Source organism: Peromyscus californicus, unplaced genomic scaffold (genome assembly GCF_007827085.1).
Source record: "Peromyscus californicus insignis strain IS unplaced genomic scaffold, ASM782708v3 Scaffold_15__1_contigs__length_86483966, whole genome shotgun sequence".
Classification (NCBI taxonomy): domain Eukaryota; kingdom Metazoa; phylum Chordata; class Mammalia; order Rodentia; family Cricetidae; genus Peromyscus; species Peromyscus californicus.
Genome location: NW_026294447.1, coordinates 71,209,741 through 71,233,559, shown reverse-complemented (window position 1 = coordinate 71,233,559; position 23,819 = coordinate 71,209,741). Strand labels below are relative to the sequence as shown.

At 53.2% G+C, this 23,819-nt stretch overlaps 1 protein-coding gene across 3 annotated transcripts in view; it reads right to left on the bottom strand.

Moving 5' to 3' along the window:
- Mideas (mitotic deacetylase associated SANT domain protein) overlaps positions 1-23,819 on the bottom strand; it is a 69,865-nt gene that overhangs the window by 17,125 nt on the left and 28,921 nt on the right. For all 3 annotated transcript variants that reach the window (XM_052739327.1, XM_052739326.1, XM_052739328.1), the window contains exons 2-3: positions 4,195-5,878; positions 2,867-3,169 (exon numbers count right to left, since the gene is read on the bottom strand). In XM_052739327.1, the coding sequence (XP_052595287.1) occupies positions 2,867-3,169; positions 4,195-5,646 (1,755 nt within the window). In that variant the 5' untranslated portion in view covers positions 5,647-5,878. The remainder of the gene's footprint in view (positions 1-2,866; positions 3,170-4,194; positions 5,879-23,819) is intronic.

Below are 23,819 nucleotides of genomic sequence, written 5' to 3'. Positions count from 1 at the left end.
CCTTTGGAAAAAGAGAATTGATGGAACCTAGACATACAGACACACACACACACACACACACACACACACACACACACACACACACCCATGCACACACACACCCATGCACACACTGACCTTTCAGGTAAATTTTAACAATTGGCCATGAAGCCATGTCTTCAGATCTGGCAAATAAAATAGCATATAGAGATGAATTCTTGAGCTGGGCGGTTGTGGTGCACGCCTTTAATCCCAGCACTCAGGAGGCAAAGGCAGGCAGATCTCTGTGAGTTCAAGGCCAGACTGGTCTACAGAGAAGAGTTCCAGGACAGCCAGGGCTGCAAAGAGAAACCCTGTCTCAAAAAAACAAAAACCAAAACAGAACAAACAAAAAGATGAATTCTTCTAGAAAGTGGAAAGGTGTTTAGAAGCCTTTAAAATGATGTGTAAGGTGGGGAAATGTCAATTGAGCAATCCTGAAGGAAAAAAGATTTCATAGAAAAAAATAAGTACAGGAGGGCTGATATAGGGGATAGCTCAGCAAGGACACTCACATATGAGGGCCTAAGTTTGGATCCCCAGAACCTACATAAAAAAACCCAGATGTGCTGGGCAGCGGTGGTGCACGCCTTTAATCCCAGCACTTGGGAGAGGCAGGTGGATCTCTGTGAGTTCAAGGCCAGCCTGGTCTACAGAGTGAGTTCTAGGACAGGCTCCAAAGCTACACAGAGAAACCAAAAAAAAAAAAAAAGCCAGATGTGGTGGCAAACATCTGTAATCCTAAGGGTCAGAAGGTGGAGACCAGGGGGTCCCTGGGGCCTGCTAGCCAGCCAGTCCAGCTGAAGCATCAAGCTCCAGGTTCAGTAAGAGACCCCATCTCAAAAGCTAAGGTGAAAAGTAATTGAGACATCCCTCTGGCCATCATAGGTGCACATACACAAGCATGCCCGTCTGTACACATATGCACACATTAACACACAAGTGCTGGGCTGTTTACCCATTTCCAAGACATCTAGTGCTAAGATAATAGAAAAATAAAACCAGGATTAGGGGTCTGGAGAGATGGCTCAGCAGTTAAGAGAACTGATTACTCTTCCAGAGGACCCAGATTCAATTCCCAACCCCCACAGGGTGCCTTCCAATTTACTGGAACTCCAGTCCCAAGGGGCGTGACACCTCTTCTGGCTTCCATAGGTACCAGGCCCATACGTGGACATGCATGCAGACAAAACATCCATTCACATAAAAATAAGTAAAAAATTAAATAAAGAAAAGCAGCAGCAGAGATCTTAGGAGTAGCTTTGTGCTGGGGGCTGGTACACGGAGCTCCTGAACTAGCTTGTATTGCACAGTCCCAACCTTGCTCTGTCCCGCTGCAGAAATCCAGGTAAGAAGCCTACTAAAGTAACCATTAAAAGAGAAATAATTAAGTCTATAACTAATATGTTGTTAACAAAAGGGAGATGGGAATGACAACCCCAGTCAGCTTAAAGGGGAGTCGGGGGAGAGTGGGGGGATCATAGCAGAGACAGATGACGTAAGCAGAGAGGTAACAGCAGGTGACAGAGTTCAACCTGGGTATATCAGTAATCACATTAAGTAGAGACTCTTATCAGTGGAGTCTAGGAAAGCAGAACTCCGTGCAGACAGGAGAGTGGCTGCTGCCAAGGGCTGGAGCTGGAGTGAGGACCGGAAGATGATCAAAGAAACATAATTCAGTAAAAACGGGAGGTCTGAATCCAGGAGGCCGATTGTACAACATGATGGCTTTCATTACTAACTGTATTCATTTATTTCTCTTAGAAATATTGCTAAGAGACCAGATCTTAAATGTTCTTACCACAAAATAGTAAGGATGTGAGGTAATGACTAGGCTAATTAGCTTGGTTTAGCAGGTCTACTAATTCTACTACTACTACTACACACACACACACACACACACACACACACACACACACACACACACACATATATAACATCACATTGACTACACATACACACACACACATTATATTGACTACATACATACATACACACACACAGAAGGTCATATTGCAGACCATGCACATCATTTTTACTAATAAATAGAAAGGTGAAAACTGTACTGATGTTCTTATTAAAAGACAAAGGTCGTGAGGCTAGAAAACGGCAAACCACAATTGTATACTACTTGAAAATATTCCTGAAGGATACGGAGAAGATGAAGCGGAAGGGTAAAGATACGCTCTGCCAACACTCATCAAAGGAATGCCAAACACCGAAAGATGCCGAAGATGAAAAGGAACCTTCCCACACCCTCATCCAGGTCTAAACGTGCACACACCCAGAACATCCCAGCAAAACCTACAAAACCAATGGCAGGAGCAAAAGAAAAAATGCAAGCGCAGTCTTCGTGGGAGATTCCAAGGTGCTCAGCTCAGAACAGAACAGAACATGCACACCTTCTACACCCCAGTTCTACACCTCAGTAGCTAGCTCAGGGCCTTCACGAGGGGGCCATCAAAATTTCCCGATTCTCCCCAATGAGCACAATTTCAAGTATGAAACTGTCTCATACCCTCTATGTACCTTAGCACAAGTTTGATTTGGAAAATAAAAACAGTATCCCCCCGACAAGTGGAAAGATGGATTCGTGGTTAGGAGCACTTCCAGAGGACCAGGGTTCCATTCCCAGGACCCACATGGTGGCTCCGGCTGTCCGTAACTACAGTTCCGGGGGATCTGACGCTGTCTTCTGAACTCCAAGGGCATCGCATGCATGTGGTAAACAGACATAAGATAAAGAAAATAGTATCTCCTTAAGTTCCCTGAAGCATCTACGGCTTCCCTTGGAGTCTCTGCAGCTAGCAGCTCCAGCACTGGAGGGTTTTGGCGAACAGCCTCATACCTGAGCTGGAGCATCCGTCCCAGGGACTCTCGTGGACCGCCTGCGGGTGACGATGACCGAGGGCTTGTGCTCAGTGGGGTAGTGTTCAAGACCCTTGCCGTCCTCCTCGACACTTCCCACTTGGGCCACCTCCGCTGGACCCACCACCGTCCGCACAGGGACAGACACGGGGATGATGAGGGGCACCATCCCACTCTCCTCTCGAGCTCGCTTAGCAGCTAAGGCAGGCTCAGAAAACTCCACCCCGCACTTGGCCGTTGAGGCCAGCACACTTTTCCGCTTCTCCTCAGAGCCGTTGGCATCCTGGAGAAGAGGGAGATTGGGGGAGGCAGTGAGGTTCAGAAGATGAGTCCCCAGTGGCTGGTCTAGGACTCCCAGGCCCATTCAACCGAGCAACTCAAGCACCCACTCCCTGGTCTTTGACAACCCGGCCTTCCCCGGACCACCCCTCTCCCTATACACTTCAGCTCTTCTCCATCCTTCTGCCTGGTTGTGCCACCCTGGCCTGAAGCAGGTGATGCCAAGTGGACACTTCAGTCCACAAACAGCTTCAGATGTTTAGCATCTGGCGTACAGGGTGTGACTCGTAACAAAGGATCTTGCTGTGGCACGATGAAGGGAAGTCTTTGCAGCTATTTCCTCCTGGGTATCTGACTGGAGTGAAGACCCCAAAATTCTGTCGCCTCCTGTCTATCCGTCTGGACCTAAAGGCAACAGAGGCTGCAGCTTCTAAGGAAGGGCAGAGTAGATGCTGATCAAATGTCGTCTGTCCCGACTACACGGTCCTGCGAACTCCCAGCTGACTCAGCTTCTTTACAGAAACCTGGGGCAGGCGGCCTACCCTTGATGCTGGGTTTGATGAGAAGTTAGTTTTGAGCAAGTATAAAATAAAATTGAAACCCCAAGGTAACACGAGTGCTCAAATTCTGTTTGGTTTTCCTCACCTTTCCGCCTTTGAAAAATGAACTTGATGGCAGTGTGATTCAGAGCCAACCAAACAAATCAGTTAAATGATTTTCTGACATGCACCGTCTCTGTAACCGCCAGCACACTCTTGCATCTCAGAATACTGGCTCTCAGCAACCCCTACTCCCAATCCTCAAGTTCCACATGAAGAAGCCAACAAGGACTTTCCTACCCACCACCCTCCGTGTGTAGAAACCGCGGCATCCCTGTAGGTATGGGTGCCTCCGGGAGGGGTTTTCTGAATGAAGAACTTTCATTTCCTTCAAATAACTGAAAAAAAACTGCCCTATAAGCCTGACAACATTTATTTCCCACTCCACCCCAGACCCTGCCCGATGCCAGATGCAGCCCCGCATTCTCACCTGCAGAGAGGCCAGCTCCACCGCCTTCTGGGCCAGCGTCAGCAAATTAGCCTCCTGCGACGCCCTGCGCCTCCGTCTTGTGCTCTGGATCACCCCACCTCGTATCATCTGTCCACAGTCCCCTAGGGCCCCTGCCCTCATGACCTCCTCATTACCCATGGGGGGAGCCTCCCGCTCCCGACCGTTGGGTGCCAGTCTCTCCCCGTCAGCCAGCAGCTGTGACTCCCTTAGTTCCAATGGGAATCTCAGGTCTTCAGGATGGGGCTGCCCCAGGGAGCCCGGCGGTGGTGGCTGCTGCAGAGGCCAGTGATGAAGGAACAGATTGCCTGTGGGCTCCTGCCCAGGTTGGGCGCCAGCTCCATCGAGGGAGTTGGAAGGCAGAATCCCCTCCTTGGAGAGACGGCGGGAGCGACGTGGGAAGGCCATCTGGGGCTGAGGTAGCACAGACTGTGGGGCAGAGTCCTGCAGGAGGGCCTTGCGCAGTTCTGGGTTCAAATCTGGGTTGTGAGGGAAAGGGTAGGGGGCCATGCTGTGATGTGCAAGGTGGGTCTGTCCCAGGGGCCCACCCGGTGCCAGGCCAAAGTCCTGGGGCTGCTGTGAAGGCGGCTGATGCATGGGGTAGAAGCTCTCAAACAGCTGCATCTGGGGCAGGGCCGCTGGCGGCGGCTGCTGCTGCTGTGGCTGCGGCTGCTTCTGAGGCTGGAAGGAGGTGCTGGCGTTAGGCTGCTGTGGACCCTGCCGGAAGACCTGCCGGTTCATCTGGTGGCCGAAGGCCAGCTGGAAGGGTTGCAAGGGCAGTGTCTGGTTGGGGGGTTTCTTGGCTGCGTGGAAAGAGTTCAAGGGTGCTTGGGGCCTCCCCACCTCCAGCTGCACCTTCTGTGGCACCATGGGCTGCACTGCGTTTCCATAGTGATCCAGCTGTGGAACTCCAGGCTTGTTCCCCTTCAGCGCCTCAGGGTGGTTATAGTAGGGAGAGACCCCCACACCTGGATGAGGGCTCCCTTTGGGTCCACTGTAGAGGGACAGGTGGTTCCATGAGTGGGGTGGAGGCTGGCCAGGTTGCTGCTGCCAGCCACTGTCACTAATGCCTCCAGCTCCTCCTCCTCCTCCTCCTCCTCGCTCCAGGCCCCGCCCCGGAGCCATCACAGAGTTGGGCCACTTGACTGAGCTTACTTGGGCTTGCTGGGACAACATGGCCGCAGTGGTCCGCTCAGACCCGTACACCACGGAGTTCAGCAGAGCCAGGTTGTTGGTAGGAGGCAGCTCCACAGGCTGGGTGGTGGAGGCAACCCCGGCTGGACCTTCGTGGGCCTCGTACTGTTCCTCCTTCGCTCTGAGGGACTGTGATGGAGCCTTCAGGGGTGGTGGCTGTTCCTTGGAAGCTGGCTCCTGGTCCCCAAAAAGGCAACGCTTGCGTTTATTCTGAGCCTTGGGCTGGGCTTGGAGGTTCATGGTGTGGCCAGCTGAGCCCTGGCAATGAGACGTCCTTCAGCAACTGCCCATCCCTCGGGAGAAGGTCCTGCTGGAAGCCTGGCCTAAGTCCCAGTCCCGGAGCCAGTGGGGGCAGAAGAAGGGCAGAGGAAAACGCAGGAGCCAAGAAATGTCCGCCGGTCCTTCCTCTTCTGGAGAGGCTCTTGAGCTCAGCTACACGTTCCAGTCATGCTGCTGCCCCGGATCCTGGAGCCTGCAGAGGAGAAGAGCGGGGGACAGCCATCAGCCACAGGATCCCTGGATTATCAGCCCCAGTATCCCGTTCCGTCCTCCCCACCCCAACCCCGGCCTCAGGTCCCAGAAGAGCACTGTACACAGGGACACCTGCCAGGGGAGGCACCAGGATCAGTCTCCCCAGGCATACTGCCCCTCTCCTCTTGCCCACCACCATCTGGCTAGACTCCAAGTCCGCTGCGTTTGAGTGTGTTAATTTGTGCCCTCTAAAGACACACGCTGAGGGACCAAGTGGAGCTGACGTGTAGCCTAAGCCCCAAGGCAAACTGAGAAATGGGAAAACAAAGGCCAAACGAAGAACCTTGTCCCATTAAACTAGGTTCCGGTACTGGGCAGCTCCGGTCTGGTCCTCCTCACACCTCTGCTTACACAAAAGCCCCTGACCCAGAAGAATCTTCCTCAGGCCACGGCCACCTCCAACACTCCACTTGAGGACAAAGGAAGTCAGGGGACAGGGACTATTCCCAGTATGGCCACCCATCCTTTGTAGCTACACCAGGCTCTTGCAAAGGCCCAGAGAGCTAGGCTTGCAGCCTTTTATGCTGAGGCATGTAGGTGAGGCCCCACCCCTGGGAAGAGCTGCTGGGTGGGGCTCTGGCTGCCAGACTCTTTCTCAAACTAGCACAGAACCTGTTTTGCAACCCTGGGCTGGACAGGGGCCCAATTTAGTCTAGTAGCTGGTCAGCAGCTGCTGCCCGCTCTGCCACCCCCTTCCCCTCCGCTGCTGAAGAGGGGCTGGTTAGAGCAGCCGCTAACTCAAATAGGAAGCATGCAGAGGTCTAGAACTTAGGCCCCCAAGACTTGCCGTGATGTGAAGTGCTCGGTTTTTTCTGCTTTACCATAATTTTGGGGACGGGGTTGCTGGGATGGGGGCTTCATATATGTTAATTAAGCACACGCGGTACACGGTCAGCCAGACCAGACTCCCCAACCCCCTCTAACTCGATGTTTACACCAACTGTTAACATGGACATTGCTACAGAACAGAATCCGGGCCTGTATTTTACAACACACATGGCTGCTTGCTCTATCATTAAATTTTTGTTCCTTCTCCAGATAAAAGTCTTGTTTCTCTAGTGTTTGTTTGTTTCTCCCTGGGAAGTTGGTAGGAGTAGGAAGTGTAACAGCCCACCTCTTCCCCAAGATCTTGGGTCTTCCCCAAGACCCAAGAGGCCTTGGGTCTCTAAGGTAGGAAGGCGAGAGGCGGGCAAAAAACGAATCTGCAGATCTTCGGTAAGCTCTGGATGCAATAGACATTGTGTTAGCAGGGGGGGCAGTTCCCAGAAAACCAGCAAGGAACAGACCCGGCGTCACAAGGCCTGCCCACAAGAAGGCCTGCCCACACCTAGCGCCGGTTCCCCTCCCAGACACACGGTGCTATCTCGGCTCTGCACGCTTCCGCAACAGCCTGAGCCCTGGCTCCGGGACTGGCCTGCCAGCAGCTCGGCCGCCTGACTCACTGGCGGGAGGGGGGGGGGCTCTTTCACTTTCACCCAGCACCCAGAAGGGGAGTAACTTCCTCCTCCATTTCCTTCCCCGGCTCCTGGGCCCCTGGGCCCCGAAGCCAGTGCGAGCCCCTAGCCTGGGCACGTCTTTTGTTCTCATTTGCATATAAATTGCAGGGAAAGAGGGACCCCAGCAGGAAGGGGAGAATTCGGACCAGAGCTCAGAGCTGAGGGCCAGAGTAACAAGCTTTTCGAACACCTCTTTCTCTTGCTTTTTAAACCGCCTTCCTTGGGCAGCCAGACCCGATTCACAACATCGAACCAAAAGCCAGCCAGAGAGGGAAAATCCCCCTGGGGCCTCCGTGAAGTTGGGGGGGGGGGGCGCTGAAGAGTTCCACCCCTCTGAGGGAGACCCAGGTCCGGCAAAACTGGCCAACTAGAAATGCTCGCGTGTCTGCAGCAGCAGCAGCAAGACCGAGGAAGAAAGAACACGTGAGCGGGGAGACAGGACAGAGGGAAGCCCAGCAGGCCACGTGCCTCGTCTAGGGGGCTGCAAGCTCTGGGATGCTCACATTCATTTGTGGGAGCCACAGCATGGGCTTTGGGGGCCTGGGACAGGGGGAGGCCCACGTGGCAGGCAGGCATGGATGCACGTGCAGACATGTTCCTGTCAGAGGGGGCCTAGGCAGGGGAGTGGCTATTCAGGGCCTGGTGCAGGGTTTGGAGGACGCAGGGTGGAGTCTGTGGAGAGAGCTCCAGGGTTTGGTTGCTCTTGCCCACGGGTCTGGGGGGGTGGGGGTGGCGTGTGTGTGTGTGTGTGTGTGTGTGTGTGTGTGTGTGTGTGTAAGTCAGAAGGTGTGACTAGCTGTCCTGCTTCCTACCCTACACACCAGGGAGAACCCATCATTCAGCATACCACAACAGGAGAGTCAGGGACTTCCTCAGAGCAAATCAGGCGAGGGCTGGTTTGGGGAAAGACGGAATCACCCCCATCAGCTTCTTGCTGCAGAGATCTCCACAGCTGTGCTCTTCCTGCCCTACCAGCAGAGGTCCACAAACACGCAGGCTTAAAAGAAGAGGGTGCCTGGGGACCTGTGGGGAAGTGGGAAGGGCCACCTAGGCAACCAAACTCTAAGCAGCCAGAACAGTAATAACGTGGCCTGCCTGCACCAGGAGGGTTCAAAGTACTTTGCATCTTTAAAAAATGTCTGTTACCACGCACGGATATTTTAACTCCCATTTTGGAGGTAAGCTGAGTAAGGCTGACAGGAAAAAGGTCATTTGCCTATGGTCACCCATGATTATGTCACCAGGACTTGAAGCCAGGCATGTCAGACTCAAGATGGAGTCCTAGACACAGAGCACTCTGGTCTCAGGCCCCATACGCTCACCCTTCCTGGGGCCCAGGGCAAAGGCTTGCCGGACACAGACGGCCTCTTCACTAGCTCCGGGCAGTCTCCTCTTACTCCTCTCCGAGCTTTGGCAGCTAACCCTCTCCCACTCTCCCCAAACATAACTGAGACACCCGCCCCCCATCTTAAGAGACTCAGGGAAGGGGCCTCATCACAGAGACAGCAGGTAGGAGGCCCAGCTGCAGGGGCCGCGACCCCTGTACCCGCTACCCTGGCCCACCCTATGCCCAGGTTCTCACACGGGCACCTCGGGTCCTGGTTCCGCCTTGGTTGTTGTTGTGGGGCTTTCAGCTCTCGGAGTACCCTGGCACCTCCCACCCTCAGCAACTCAACCAGGCCGGAGCCACTTCCTCTCGTTTTTTCCTGTCCCATCCTCACTCTCCTCGGTGGCGCCTCAGGTGTAGGTCAGCCTGACCTTCCTCACAGGGAGGAAGAAGGAAACCACCTTCTCCAAAGGCTGCCAGCCAATGGGCCAAATCCCCCAAGGTTCAAGAAGAGGAGGAACCCCGGCTGGCAGGGCACCCCTGGGACCAGCTGCAGGGCCTCTGACGGATGAAAGAACCCAGCAGAAGGAAACCCACAGCCACCATGGGGCCCCAGGCGCGGCAACCACTCTGTCAGGCTAAGTGACTGACTGTCACGCTCCCTTCTGCGGTCCCTTCCTCTAGGAGCCTCTCTGCTGCAACCAATCTCTGGCCAGAGAGCCTCAGGTTTCCTCAGGCTGAAAACAAAGCCAGAGTCATTATCAGTAGCCCGGGACCAGTGAGGCTCTCAGAAAGATCTATGGCGAAAAGCACTTTCTCTCTACAGAAAGGGAGGCAGGGTGCACCAAAAAAAAAAAAAAAAGCAGTGCTGAACCCACATATGGGTTTCACAGACACATGAGCACGGTCTAGAAAGTCCTTGGGGTGCTCTGTGCAATGGCCACTACACTCTGAAGAGATGGCCACTCTTCAAGTGGCCCAGCAGTCCACCTGCATGCCCAACTGTGACTCACCCATCCAGGAGAACCTATTGGGCCCTTCAGTGCAGAGGGAGAAGGACCAGTTATGGCCACTGAGAGAGGACTGGGCCGCCGCTCAGCAGCTACCTGGGCCATTCAATTTGTTCATCTGAGACAAGAGACTGCTGTGAGTCACGGAGACCAGGGAGGACGTGCCCAGCTTGATCCAGGGTCACAGGCGCTGGACTCTGAAATGAAGGCAGGAACCTGCCCGCCCCCCCCCCCAGGTCTAAGCCCTACCAGCCCAGCTCAAGGAAGCAGGGGGACTCGGAGCTTGGGGGTCTCCCACCCAAAAGGAAGTAAAACACAAACAGCGCACTCTCCAAGACCCTGACCTCCAAGCAAGTCACAGCTCTGAGCGCTGAAGAGGCTGCCTTGGGGCAAAGTCTGAACTACCGACCCTGCCCAAAAGTCCCCAGACTCTGGCTGCTGCTGCCGCTGTCCCTCCTAGCATTTCATGCATGAAGGATATGGTCAGGCCTCACCAACCTACCTTCCCACTAAGCTTTGAGGTCCCTGACTAGACTGTGTCTCGGCATTTCCACCCCTTGCATGTGAGCTCAACCCTCTCATCCTTTAGCCCCTGCCCCCTCTGGAGAGCTCTCTGACCCGAAGCTGGAAGAGGGACCGCAGCGAGCTTATCACCCTGCCTGATCCCACCACACACCTAGGTGCCTGGTTCCTCATCTCTGGTAAAGACCCTTGTGCCTTGGCACGCCATCTGGAACTGCCTAGTGGGATGTTCGTTCACGACTGCTCCCAAGATTTGCACCTTAGAACTTAGCCAAACAAAAGCACTCACAGCCAGGTATCCAGACTGGGGGTCCTGCCTCGTCCTAAGGCCAGTTTATTTCCCTGATAGACAGCAGAGCTCCCCAGCCTGCTGAGGCGATATAAAGGGCTCATCTTAGCTCTCCTGACAACACACACAGAGCCCATGTCCTTTCCGACAAAGCTGAACACAGGTCCATCTCCAGTGGCGGGCCCATGAGTCATTTGCTCCTGGACCATCATTCACAGCCCCATACTACATGCAAGTCACCTGGAAAAGTACCAGCTCTCCTGCCCCTAAGGCTTTTCACCCCTGCCTGGGCCATGGCCAGGAACACAGGCCTTTAAATCTGTTTACCTCATGCCCTGACATGGCTGGGCTGGGTCTCAAGACACCAGATCTGTCTAAAACATTAAAGATCCATGCCAAGGGGCCCAGCATGGCCTAGCTGGCCCCCTAGTCCAGGTTCACTTTCTGAACGGCCCTTTCTCAGATTAACTGAGGTCTCTGGCTACAGCCAGGCTGGGTAAGTATTATGGAAATGCCATCTTGGGCCAGTTAGAGTTGTGAGGTCTTGGATAAACCTTCCCTCCAGACACAAAGTAACCAAGTAGCTATCAAAATGTCATTTGCTCTCCACTCCACTGCAAAAAGGAGTTCACACTCAGGCCAGAGAGCCCAGTTTCTCCAGACCACTGGATACAGAAGCTCTGCTCTCAAGGAGCTGCAAGTCAATGAGAAAAGAGGCTTTGATGCCTAACGGGAGCAGGGGGAGCAGAGCAGGAGGAGGCCTGTGACTGACCCATTCCCCACCCAGAGTCCCTGGACCACCCTTTCCCCAGACTTCAGCTCAGAGATGCCGTACACCTAGGTGGACAGGCTGGGGAGGGAGTCCCCAGGGTCTCGGTTACGAAGCTGGCCGGGCTCAGAAACTTGGCCAAGGTTCAAGCTGAGTACACTATGAGCTTTGACAGCTCGAAAGGCCAACAGTGAGTTTCTTTGAAAGGATTATGTGTGAGAGGGGAATCCTCGACCTGATAAGGACACTCCGGGGGGGCTCCAGCCTAAGCAACAACCCTGTCTCCCCTCTCCCATCACCCCACAAACATCAGCCCGCTCTCCATCAGGGACCAGGATAACCAGTTTCCTTTTATTGGGGGGAAGCTCATGCAGAGAGAAGGGCTATACTGTGGGGCTGCTGGGCAGAGGACCAAGCATCCAGACTCGGCATAGCCTCCGCTGCGGGGCTGACTGGCTGCTTGCCGACTAGACAAGGGTCACCACCTTGTCTAGAGACCCCCTTCCCCCCCCCCAAAGAACTCAAGGACCAGAAGGAAAAGGGTGACCAGTGACGCTGGGAGTGACAGTCTATAAGAAATGACAGCGCTGGGCAGGTGGCTGAGAAAAGTGCTTGCCACTCAAGTACGACAATCTCCACTTGGACCCGCTGCCCCCACATCAGAAGCTGGGCATGACCAGGCAGCCATAATCCCAGTACGGGGAGGTGGAGACAGGAGGACTCCTGGGGTTTACTAGCCAGTCTAGTCTAGTCAATTGCCAAGCTCCAAGTTCAATAAGATATCTGACTCCAAAGTAGGGTGGAGATACGAATGAGGAAGCCACCCAACACTGACCTCTAGCCTCCACGCACATGTGCACAGGTGGCCGAACCTTGGGTGAGGCCTCTCGTCTGTCCCCCCCACAACACTCTCTACGCCCTGGGTTGCTCACGCCACCAGAGTCTGCTCTATCTAGCTCTTCCCTTCCGGAAAGGTCTGACTCCCTACCTAGTAGGTCCAGGGCAGGGCTCTCAGGAGGCTGCCGGAGTGCCCCAGTGCCAACCTCGGCGCTGAGCCAAGAGGCAGAGGAGATCAGTCACAGGGGCCTTGCTTCACAGCGCCCGCCCTGCCTCTTCCCCCACGGCACACACCCTGCTGCAGCTGTGCAGGTCGGCCTGGGCCCCTTCATCCATTCAACAGGCATCTGACGGCCCTGGCTGCAGGCCAGGCTCCAGGGAGACACAGGAGACAGAGTTGTTACCCCGTGGGGCTGCCAGTGAAGTGGGCAGAGAAGGATGCAGAAACACGTATCCACTATAACGCAGAGGAGAGGAAGGGCCAGAGATAAACACAAGGGCAGGTGACCCTCAGGGAACTCCCTGCTCTGAGCCTCTGCTGAAGTGGCCCCTTCGCCTTTAAGTCCAGCCTCTACAACGGTTAGCTCTGCTAACACTGTTTCCAGCACATATTGTCACCCCTACTGACACTTCGTTCTGTCCCATCACTGCTCCATAACGCTCCACGGGTTAGAAGCAGAGGGAGGGAGGGAGTCGTGGAGTCAGGGAACTAACTATCCGGTCCGATCATCTCCACTCACTGGGTCCTGCATTTGAGGAACTTACGGGCTACAGCCAGGGCACGGGGAGACTCGGGAACCAAAGAAACACTCAGGTAACAAGCATCGGCCCCACGAGACAGGACCACCAGCACCGCCCACGTGCCCGAGGCATGCAAGCGCTGCTTGCTTACATAGACACTATTACCCGACTGAGACACGACGAGAGGATGGCCCCGAAAAGTGGCTTGTCCCTGAGTTCACACGTGAGGAACCAGGCTGCTGACTCCAAACCATACAGCTGCCCCCATCATTACACTCTGCCACCCGTCTGTATCCTGAATCAGACCATCCCGGGTCTGAAAGAGGAAGAGAGAAAATAGGAGGTAAGTCCGTACGGAGTTCTTCACACAGAGCCCAAACTGTGCCAAGCACGGGAGCCAGGGAGGAGATGGCAAGTCAGGGCCTGGTATGGCGACATTCCCTAGGGACCATCACTGCCAGAGTGGTGTTCTGTGTAGAAGAAACAAGGGTCCCAAAGAACCCCAGGTGGACTTTGCTTAGTAAACCCCAGGTCCAACTAGGCGCCCATGTTTATGGAGCTCTTAAGGTGTGGGCATCATCTTATTTAACTCTCACTTTTTTTTTTTTCCATTTTACAGGCCAGGAATAGAATACTTTAAAAAAAAAAAAATTGCCGGGCGGTGGTGGCGCACGCCTTTAATCCCAGCACTCGGGAGGCAGAGCCAGGCGGATCTCTGTGAGTTCGAGGCCAGCCTGGGCTACCAAGTGAGTTCCAGGAAAGGCACAAAGCTACACAGAGAAACCCTGTCTCGAAAAACAAAAAAAAAAAAAAAAAATTAACACAAAAGAAGGCCGTAATGGGGAAAGTATAAGACAAGACATAAAAATGAAATGGCAAAAATGAGGCACAAATTCTACCTTATCAACAACTATTTAAAATGACAGTGTATTAAATGCTGCGATTTAAAAGCAATGGTTCAAAAATAATAATAAAGGCAGTAGTTGGCAGAATTTCTTAAAGTTGACCCAATGATATGTGGTTTACAAGGTACTCTTTCTATTAAAAGACTTAGCCGGGCGGTGGTGGCGCACGCCTTTAACCCCAGCACTCGGGAGGCAGAGGCAGGCGGATCTCTGTGAGTTCCAGGCCAGCCTGGTCTACAGAGCGAGATCCAGGACAGGCTCCAAAACAACACAGAGAAACCCTGTCTCGAAAAAAAAACAGAAAAGACTTAAACAGGTTGAAAATAAAAAATGAAAAGAGACAGTAGCACTCTGGGAGGCAGAGGCAGGTACATTTCTATGAGTTCAAGGCCAGTCTGGTCTGCATAGCCAGTTCAAGGCCATCCCAGGCTCCATTGTAAGACTCTGTGTCAACCCCACCCCACCTCAAGAAAAAGAAGAGGAAAAAAAGAATTGCCGGAAAGATGGTTTAGTCACTAAAGTGTTTGCTGTAAGCTTGAGGACCTGAGTTCAGATCCTCAGCACCCACATAAAACACTGAGCACAGCAGCACAGGTCTGGAACCCCAGTGGAGAGAGAGGATCCCTGGGGCTTGCTGGCCATCCAGCCCAGTCAGGTCAGTGAGCTCCGGGTTCGGTGAGAGACTTTCGCAAAAAAAATAAGGTGGACTGACTGAGGAAGACATCTGACCTTGACCTCTGGCCTTAACATACATCTGGCACACACCCACACACTCACAAAATACACATACACACCAAATAAATACAGAAAAGACAAAAGAATAAAAATATACCATGCAAACAATGTCCAAAGGAGACGTAGGAGGACTGTACAATATTTGTGCAAAATTGGTCTTTAGACAAAAATTATTATTAGGGACAAAGCAAAACATTCTGTCATGCTAACAATGACGATCCGTCAAGAACCTATCACAGTTAAACATGTATGCACCTAACAAAGAAAAAAAACCATGAAGCAGACACTGTCAGAACTGAAGAAGGAAACAGTCAACCTTTACCAAAGACTTCAGTATTCTAGTCTTTTTTTTTTTTTTTTGAGACAAGGTTTTACTCTAGCCCAAATTAGTCTAGAACTTGATGTAATCCTCCTGGCTCAGCGTCTCAAGTGCTGGGGTAACGATGTGAATCCCTAAACCCGGTCTCAATATTCTATTTTCAATAATGGACAATACAATTAAACAGAAGATCAGCAGGAAAAAGAAAGCTTGAATGAGACAAACCAGTTCTATCTAAAAGTCGCCGATACGACACCTGCCCAGCAACACCATATACTCTCTTGAGCGAGCACAGCCACCAGCACGGATCCTAAATCAAGTAAGTCCTCTGTGTGTGTGTGTGTGTGTGTGTGTGTGTGCGCGCGCAAGACAGGGTTTCTGTGTAACAGCCCTGCCTATCCTTTCAACTCTCTTTGTAGACCAGGCTGGCCTCAAACTCACAAAGATCCACCCACCTCTGCCTCCTGAGTGCTGGGATTAAAGGCGTGCGCCACCACAGCCTGGCTCAATCGAATAAGCCTTAATAAATGTAAAAGGACTGAAATTATACAAAATACGTTCTTTGATCAAAATGAGCTAAAATATGAAAGCAAATAATAAATTTGAGAAATTTTCAGAAAACAAAGGTTCAAAGACCGGCTCATACTCTCCTGGCTTGTGAAGGCCACTCCCTCCTCGACCCGTGTTCTCCATGCATGGTTAGTTAGATCCTGAACATTTGCAAGCACGTAGGTAACTTCTTGCCAGTTCCTCACACCAGACACGCTGATTCTGACCCCAATAAAACAGCTTGCACAAAGCCAGGTGTGGTGGTACACACTTTTAATCCCAGTACTCAGGACATAGAGGCAGGGGGATTTCTGTGGGTTCTAGGCCAGCCAGAGATACATAGTGAGACCCTGTCTTTAAAAAAAAAAAAAAGGAATAGCTTCAGAACGAAGCAGGCTTAGCATGCAACAGGCCATCTTGGAGCTTTGCTTTTCCCCGGGGAAAGGGCCACAGGCCAGGATTCCCGCTCTGTTGCCAGTCTACAGAAAATCCTAAATGCACTTCCTTCCCAAAAGACAGGAGCTAACATTTTCAGGACACCTGAGCCAGGCGCTTGGCAAACCCTGATTCCTGGCAATCCATCCTTACAAGCCATCATAGGACGGATCCTGACCTCTCAATGGAGGGGAACTCAGAGCCTGCTGCTGTCAGCGCGGCAGAAGTTCTAAATGCCGTCTGCCTCCGAGGTCCCCCTCTTCCCACCATCCCACACCTGGAGTTCCCAGAAGGAATGAACAGTACTTTTGAGAATCCTACCAAGCCAGTGTGGCCTCTGCCTCTCTTCCCGCTCCACCCCAAGGATGCTGCTCTTCCTGGGGAGCATTTTCAACCAGGGTGTGGTGTATCACACTCAAGAAATGATCCAAATCTTCTAGAAATAGGCCCCTGATGGGGGGTGCTGATGAGAAGCTCCTGAAAGTCAGGAGAGCCCAGAGAGTACACAGACAGTGTGGAGAAAGGAGCCCCCAGAGGTAGGCCGGAAGCTGCAGATCAGCTGGACTCTAGTCAGGTAAAGGCCAGGCCTCCCATCATGTCAAGATGGCTTGGGCCTCTCTCCAGCGTCAACTGGCAAAGCAGAGCTCAGCTGGGAAAGCTGAACAGATTCCAATTATCAAGGGATGTCCGTGTTCACCCAACCTAACTCCACATTCGGCACAGTCATCCAGAGAAAGCAAGAGATTTGTTTTAGGACGTACAGCCAGGAGTACAGCAGGGCTCCAGTGCTAAGAACTTAAAAAAACAATACTTCATGCCTCCGTGTGAGAAAGGCCCAGCTCTTGGCAGGACACTGAGGAAACCTGGAGCTAAGGTTAATCGCACCTCTACACAAACACAGCTACATCCATCCCTTTCTTTAGGGTCGCTTCAGGGAGCCGCCATGCAAGCACGGTACTAAGAACTCCTACTTAATCCTCAGCAAAGCAAATGTCCTCCTCTCTTTCCACCAACAAACCCGAAACGTTCCAAGGGGTCAAAGGTCAGGAGAGCACAGAGCTTACAAGTCTAGGACTGGAGCCAGCCAGGACTGCCTGCCTCAGTAACTCTTTCTGCAAACTTTCTCCCCGAGTCTCGGGCTTGGCCTCTTGTTTGGATGCCACACAGAGCTGTTTTGAAAAGGATGACAGAAACACCAAGCCTCCCTGAGGACTGTGAAAACCACGCTGATGTTCCCAGAAGTATGGCCGGCTGGGAAAGGCCCGGTGGGTGAGGAGCTCTGTAGAGGCTACAGTGATCCCCACGCCTGCGGATGCTATGGAAGATGTGTCTTTTCCTCACAGAAGCCGCATGCTTCCCATACTCTCCAGCACGACATCCCTACGCGGCTTCAGAATAAAGCCTGCTCTCCCCAGGCCATCACATACCCCAAATACCCATAAGGCTCAAGTTCTTAGCCCTTCCCCTGCCTGACACCCTGAAGTCTAACTCCACTCAGTTCCACGTCTGAGTTCCTTTGAGGCCCTGTGGCCCTTCAGGACACTGAGCATGAGATCCAGCCGCAGGCAATCACGTCTCTGCATGGGGTTCTATGGCTTCTTCCGAGGACTTAAATTCTTAAATGGAAGCTGTTCAAGGCACACGCTCAGTAAGGGAGAGGGAGACGGGTAACCATACACTCCAAGATCACAGCAGAAACCTGTTTCATGACTGATGAAACCAAGACCCAGAGACTTAAGTGACCATGAACCCACGGTCGCGTGTCCCAAGGACATACAGACGACTATCTGAGTAGAGCTGCGGTCAGGGCCGCCAAGTGGGGGCCCTCACATTTGGTACCTGTCTTAGCCACTGTCCTGTTGCTGTGAAGAGACACCATGTCCAAGGCAACTCCAAGGTAAGAGAAAGCATTTTCTTGGGCCTGGCTTACAGATTCAGAGGTTTAGTCCCTTATCAGCATGTCAGGGAGCATGCAGCACGCAGCACGCAGGCAGACATGGTGTAAAGAAGTAAGTAAATGAGAGTTCTGCATCCAGACCCACAGGCAGCAGGAAGAAAGAGACAATGGGCCTGGCTTGGACTTTTGAAACCTCAAAGACCACATTCTCAGTGACACACTTCCTCTAAAAGGCCACACCTACTCCAATAAGGCCACACCTCCTAATCCTTCTCAAATAGTGCCACTCCCTGGTGAGTAAACACTCAAATAGATGAACCTTGGGCGGGGGGGGGGGGAGGGCACATTCTTATTCAAACCACCACAGCACCCCTTCAGACCTGCCAGGTCCTCAACTATTTGGCTCATCTCTTCCCAGTTTGGGGGTGAAGCTGGGGGTCTGGTGTACGGGGGTCCTAAGCCTTCATCCTCCCCCCACCCCAGGTTTTCCTGTAGCTCTAGAGAAAGCCAAGACCCATCTGGTTACCAGGCTTGGTGTGGAAGTGAATGTGTTCCCCAATCCTCCCAGTGACCCAGAAGCACACAAGCCAACTGCCAGGAAAGCAGGGTTCACAGCATGGCCACATGGTAGGTGCAGAGAGATGCCCATCATGCAAACACCGTGTCAGCACCAGGCCCTTTCTCAGGCCTGGTCAAGATGCAGGGCCTCTGCCAAATGCTGGCACATTCCTTGCATTTCTCCAGTCTCTGAGCAGCTGCTGTAGGGCCTTTTCTCCTCTGTTGATTTATTCTTTATTGTTCCTGAAATACACCCAGAGGCCTTTGGCATGCCACGCCAGGCACCCGCAGAAACATTCAGCCTAAGCCCCAAGTACACACCAACCAGGCACTCCGGGACCCGGGCCAAGCCAACAGGAATGATAGGCCCCAGGGTCAGACCCAGCCGTCGGCAAGACCCAAGATCCCACCTAACCCCTAGGTCTGTGGTCTCCAGAGCTTCTCTTAGGACCGTAGAGGCTGGGGTACATTTGAGAGAGAAGACATCTGGAAGGCCTAAATTCAGCCTCATAGCCCCCTTTCAAGCATGCGTGAACGGCCCAGCAAGCCCTAGACCCAAGCTCAAAACTGGGCTTCTGGCTACCCTAGGAAGTGTAATGGGGAGAGGGAGACACAGAGGGATCTTTCCTACCCTTCTCAGCCCCAAATGTCTCCCCTACCAATCAGTCCAATGGTGCCCTAATCCTTACCATCACTGCACTCTGTGGGCGAAGCACTGTTCCCTGTACATTAAACAGTCACAGGAAGAGTGGAGCTGTGTGGTAAGAAGGCTGAAGAGGGTGCAGTGTGCGGGCTCTCGAATCACTAGCCTTTGTGAGCCTCAGCTTCCTTATCAGTAAGTGGGTACAGCAGCCGTATTAAAGCTCCTGTGGGGTTAGGTGAGGTAACCCAGAGACGAACTGCCTGCCTGACAAAGGGAGTACCCGATAAATGCTGTTGCCTTCCCCCTGCTGCTGGGCCTGAGAGAAATGAATGGCCTGTCTCTTTGACCTTCCCAGCTGGGTGACAGCGGCCCCGGGCAGGCTGGGCGGGCAGGCCGGGCCGAACAAGGAGACCAGGAGTGCCTGCAACAGGGTTGAACCCTGCAGATGTGTAAGACATCTGGTCCACAGACTCGGGAGAGGGGCTGGCAAGCATTCCAGAGCATACACACACAGCACAGGCCTCCTCCTCCTCCTGACTCAGCTGTGCCAGCAGAGACTGCAGGGACACAGCAGGACCAAAGTACTTCCCGGAGAACACGGGCAGCAGCGGGGCTTTCAGGCCCACGAGGGTGAACGGCCACCCTCCTGCACTCAGTTTAAGAAGACCAATAAAAGGGAAGGTGCCATGGCCTGAGAGGGCCAGGGGCAGGGCGGCCACAGGAAGGAAGAACAGAGACGGCAGATGTTAAGGCTGCTGTAGAAAGGAAGCCAGTCTGCCCAGAAGCCATGGCAGACAGTGTCCCACAAGTGGAAGTGCCCGCCTGGTTATTTTGGGCACTTCTGTCCAGAGCCGGCGCAGAAAGGCTGCTGTTAGCAATGTGGCCGGGTTGTTTACTCTCAAGCGTGCAGGCCTGCAGTGGGGACAGGAGGCAGCAGCAGCAGCCACCGTGCACAGGGGCCTTCACTCCCTTCTCCTTCTAGCTGTCACTGTGTGTGTGCGCGCGCGTGTGTAGCATGAGTACTTCTGCTTTCACTTAGATCCGTAACACACACACACACACACACACACACACACACACACACACACACACGTAACTATGGAGCCAGTGGAAGGCTGAGCCACACCCAGGAGCTGAGATGGTATCGTCTCGGCATTCTTCCTGCACTGCAGTCCAACTTCCAAACTGGGAGGACAGTGACCCTGAGGACGACGCCCCCCCCATGTAAGCACATCCCCTCTTCCCACCCACCCTCCCAAGGTGAGATGGGAACTGGCAACCCCAAGCAACGCATGGCCTCTTGGCCTCCCCGTGTGGTAAAGAAGGAGTTTAGCTAGAAGCCCCCCTTCTCCCCCCCCCGTCCCCCCCCCCCCCCCGGTGTTTTCCAGCTCAGGGATAACTCCCCACAACCGCAGAGCCCAGGATTATGAACTAAGGCCAACTGAGGCCTCAGACCCAGTGAGGTCAGGTGAGGACACAGGTGTTTGCCCCAGGATCTGCCTCAGGCAGAGAGGGAGAGTTTGCTGGGGAGAGTTTGAAGCAGGGCCCACCTGCCCTGCACAGGCCCCTGTCTGCACTCCAGTGGCCTTCCCTTCCCAACTGGCAAGTTCTGGCCACAGTGGGCTGGACTGGGGCGTCTGTCTACCTAACTTGGGAAACGCTGAATCCCAAATCCCCTTACAGCATTCCTTCTTCTCCGGAGCCCATCTTCCTTAACCATCTGAATGGCCCCAGGGAATCCCCGGCTGGCTGCACGCCTGCAGAACCTCCCTCCCTTCCAGCTTGGGTGAAGAGATCTCACCCAGGCCGCTCCCCTCCCCCTCCCTGGAACTTGGAGGAAGAAGCAATGCCTGGAAAAAGCACCCTCCCTCCACCACAAGCTCCCTGTGGTTGAGAGAAAGGCAAAGGGACCAGGGTGCAGCCTCCTGGGCTGGCCACAGTGTGAGGGAGAGGAGGAAGAGCCACAGCCGCCCGCCGGGGAAGTGATGGGTCAGTCGCCCTGGTTATCTCTCCATGTGGCGGCTTCCTTCCCATACACTCTTTCAATGCTTCTCATCCTTGCTCTTACTTCCGTTGGGTAGAGGGCCAAAGTGGTCTTGCATGGGACAACTCCCACTCCTGCTCCACCCAAACCTCCAACCAGGTCACACTGTCAGAGTACAGGTGAGGGAAAAAACCAAGTGACTCTGTCCTAGGCTGCAAAGCCCACGTGCCCACCCAGGTGAGCTGTTCAGCCTGGGAGGGCAGGTTCCTCAGAGCACAATGTGACCTCCGGGAAACTGAGCCCTTAACCCTCCTGTCTCTTCTAACAGCATGGACTTGAGTAGCCTGAAGTGAACCAGTTGTAACCCAAGCCCTAAGGAATTAGAAAATAAGCTTCATCTGAGCAAGCGACAGCGGCATCCCGACACGGATTTCCTACCACAAGCAGGATACCCTTCACTTCCTCTTCCCCAGTAGGGGCGAAGAAAAGCAAACAGGAGCTGGACCTGCACCTAGTGATGGATAGGTAACACCTATTGCAAACCTTCTTACTACCAGCCCATCAATTTGCATGCATAGTCTTGTCTCACCTTTACAGCCACCGTACAAAGCACTATTTTCCTCCCCCTTTTACAGAGGAGAAAACTGAGGCTCAGGAAATTAAGCGATGCACAAGGCCACAGGGCAAGTGGAGAAAGCTGGAGTATGAACCTGGGTGCTCAGGGGTCATTCCCATGCACCCGCCAGACTTCTTTCAGTCACTGCCAGGTGACTGTCTACACACCATCCAGGAATGGCGTTCCAGTGTGGAGGCAGAGGTGGGTGTGGATGAGTTTGGCCGGATGGCTCTGGAATTTGGATTGATCCCCCACCACCACCACGACTGTTACAGATCCCAAGAGTGTGACTGTGAGAGCTCACGTTAAGTGTGTAAGCCGTAGGGGTGGGAGGAGGGCGATCTGGATTCCAAAGAGCAGCCTCCAACACAGAAGTTATGCTGTAATGCTTCTGATTCATAAAATGAGCTCAGTCTCAGTGTCCCGAACGCTGCTTCAAATGCAAACGCAGGCCCCCTTACTAAGAACTGGGGATTTCAGCATTCCTAGCCCCGGTGCAATTTCCTCCAGCCGCACGGAGTTAGGACGTGCAGGAGCAATTTCCCCGACAAAAAGCCTCCACTGGCTGCATTTCCTGCAGTCTCCAATGAGTCAGGAGAAAGTAGAGCCTTCCCACTACCACCAGCTGGCCCTGCAACAGTACAGGTACACACATGTGTGCGCGCGCGCGCGCACACACACACACACACACACACACACACACACACGAAGGGTGCCAGCCTGTCCTAGCCAAACAAAATGGCCAGTTTAGCAGATCTCCAGACAGGAAGCTCTACAACTCTCACTCTGAGGTCCCCGTGGGGTCAGGATGACAGAGACACAAGTTCCCAGAGGCGAGATGCAGAGGAACAAGCTGTACTAACCAACACCAGTATCATTCACCGTGGGCTGATCCTCTTGAAATTAACAATGCAGTGAGGTGGTCCCCACAGGAGAGGAAGGACTCACCAGCCCTCCACACAGCAAATCTGTTTTTTTCTTTTTGAGGCAGAGACCATGTAGCCCACCCAGGATGGCCTTTAATGCATGAGCTCAAAGAATCCTCCCACACCACTGTCCCACACCCACCTCCCAAGTATCTGGGACTAAATAAAGGGGTGTGCCATTAACCTTGGCAAGTACTTCTTTTGGTGGAGGTAGAGAGCTCTCACTCACTTATCTAACGTGTACTAAACTCTCACAGGATGCCAAGGCATTGTGGAAACAGCCCTAAGCTTACAGGAAAGCAGAAACTATCCATGTTTTGCATGCATTGACTCAGAGTCCTCACAGCAACTCCATGAAATAAAGCAGCAGTTGGGTGTTCAGAAGGCCTTCAACAGTGACATGGGAACCGGGACTAAGGGGGTAGATAAGCAGCCGTCTCCCATAAACTCATGTCCTCACCCGACATCAGCACACTTTTCTTTTGCGTGACATGCTATCAAGGCTAAAGATTTGTGGTCTGGGCTCACAGGAAACTAGCCAGGTGACTCTCCATCTTCTGCCTACTCCTGTCTTTTTCCCAGAGGCCTTGGTTTCAAAGAGCCTTCCCCCAGGTTCTGCAGCCATGGGCAAAGCCCTCAATGGAATCCACACCTCATGCTGCCTCCCCCTTTTCCATTTATGAAAAGCCCAGGATTTTAAAACTAGGGCTATTTTTAAAATCTCATGTTTAAAAGTTAAAACTTGCATCCTTCCGGGCATTCCAAGGAACTCTTTCTTGAACTGAGTACGAGTAGGGGTTCTACCTGGTGCTCGGAGCTGCCACAGAGGCAGCGGATAGGCCTTTCCTAGAGCAAGCTGCAAACCTGGGGACATTCTCCAGGCTCTTTCACCCCTTGACCCCTGGGAGCTACAGACCAGAGGAACCAGCCAGAGGCCAATCCAATTAGAATGGAGACTGGGCCAGGGCTGTGCAATGAGATAGTTTATCACCGTAATTGAATGTTTACACCCTGCAGAGCAGCAGGAAAGAGGCCCCATAAGTTCTCAACCGAAATGCCCGTCCCTTTTGGTTCTGGAGTCATCTGACCATGCCGAGAGAGAGCATTTCTCTGATGCTAAAGGTGCATATACCCTACTTTCCCCGGGTGGCTCTGGGCTCGGACTGACGGACGGTTTCACCCCCTCAGCCGAGGCATCCAGGCTGGAGGCAGAGGTCAGAGATACAATTCCATCTTCACCAAACCATCTTAGTCCTAAAACTTCAGGGTCAGGATAACCCAGGCCTCCAGACCAAGCTCCCAGTGCCGGGTGAAGCCGCTTTCC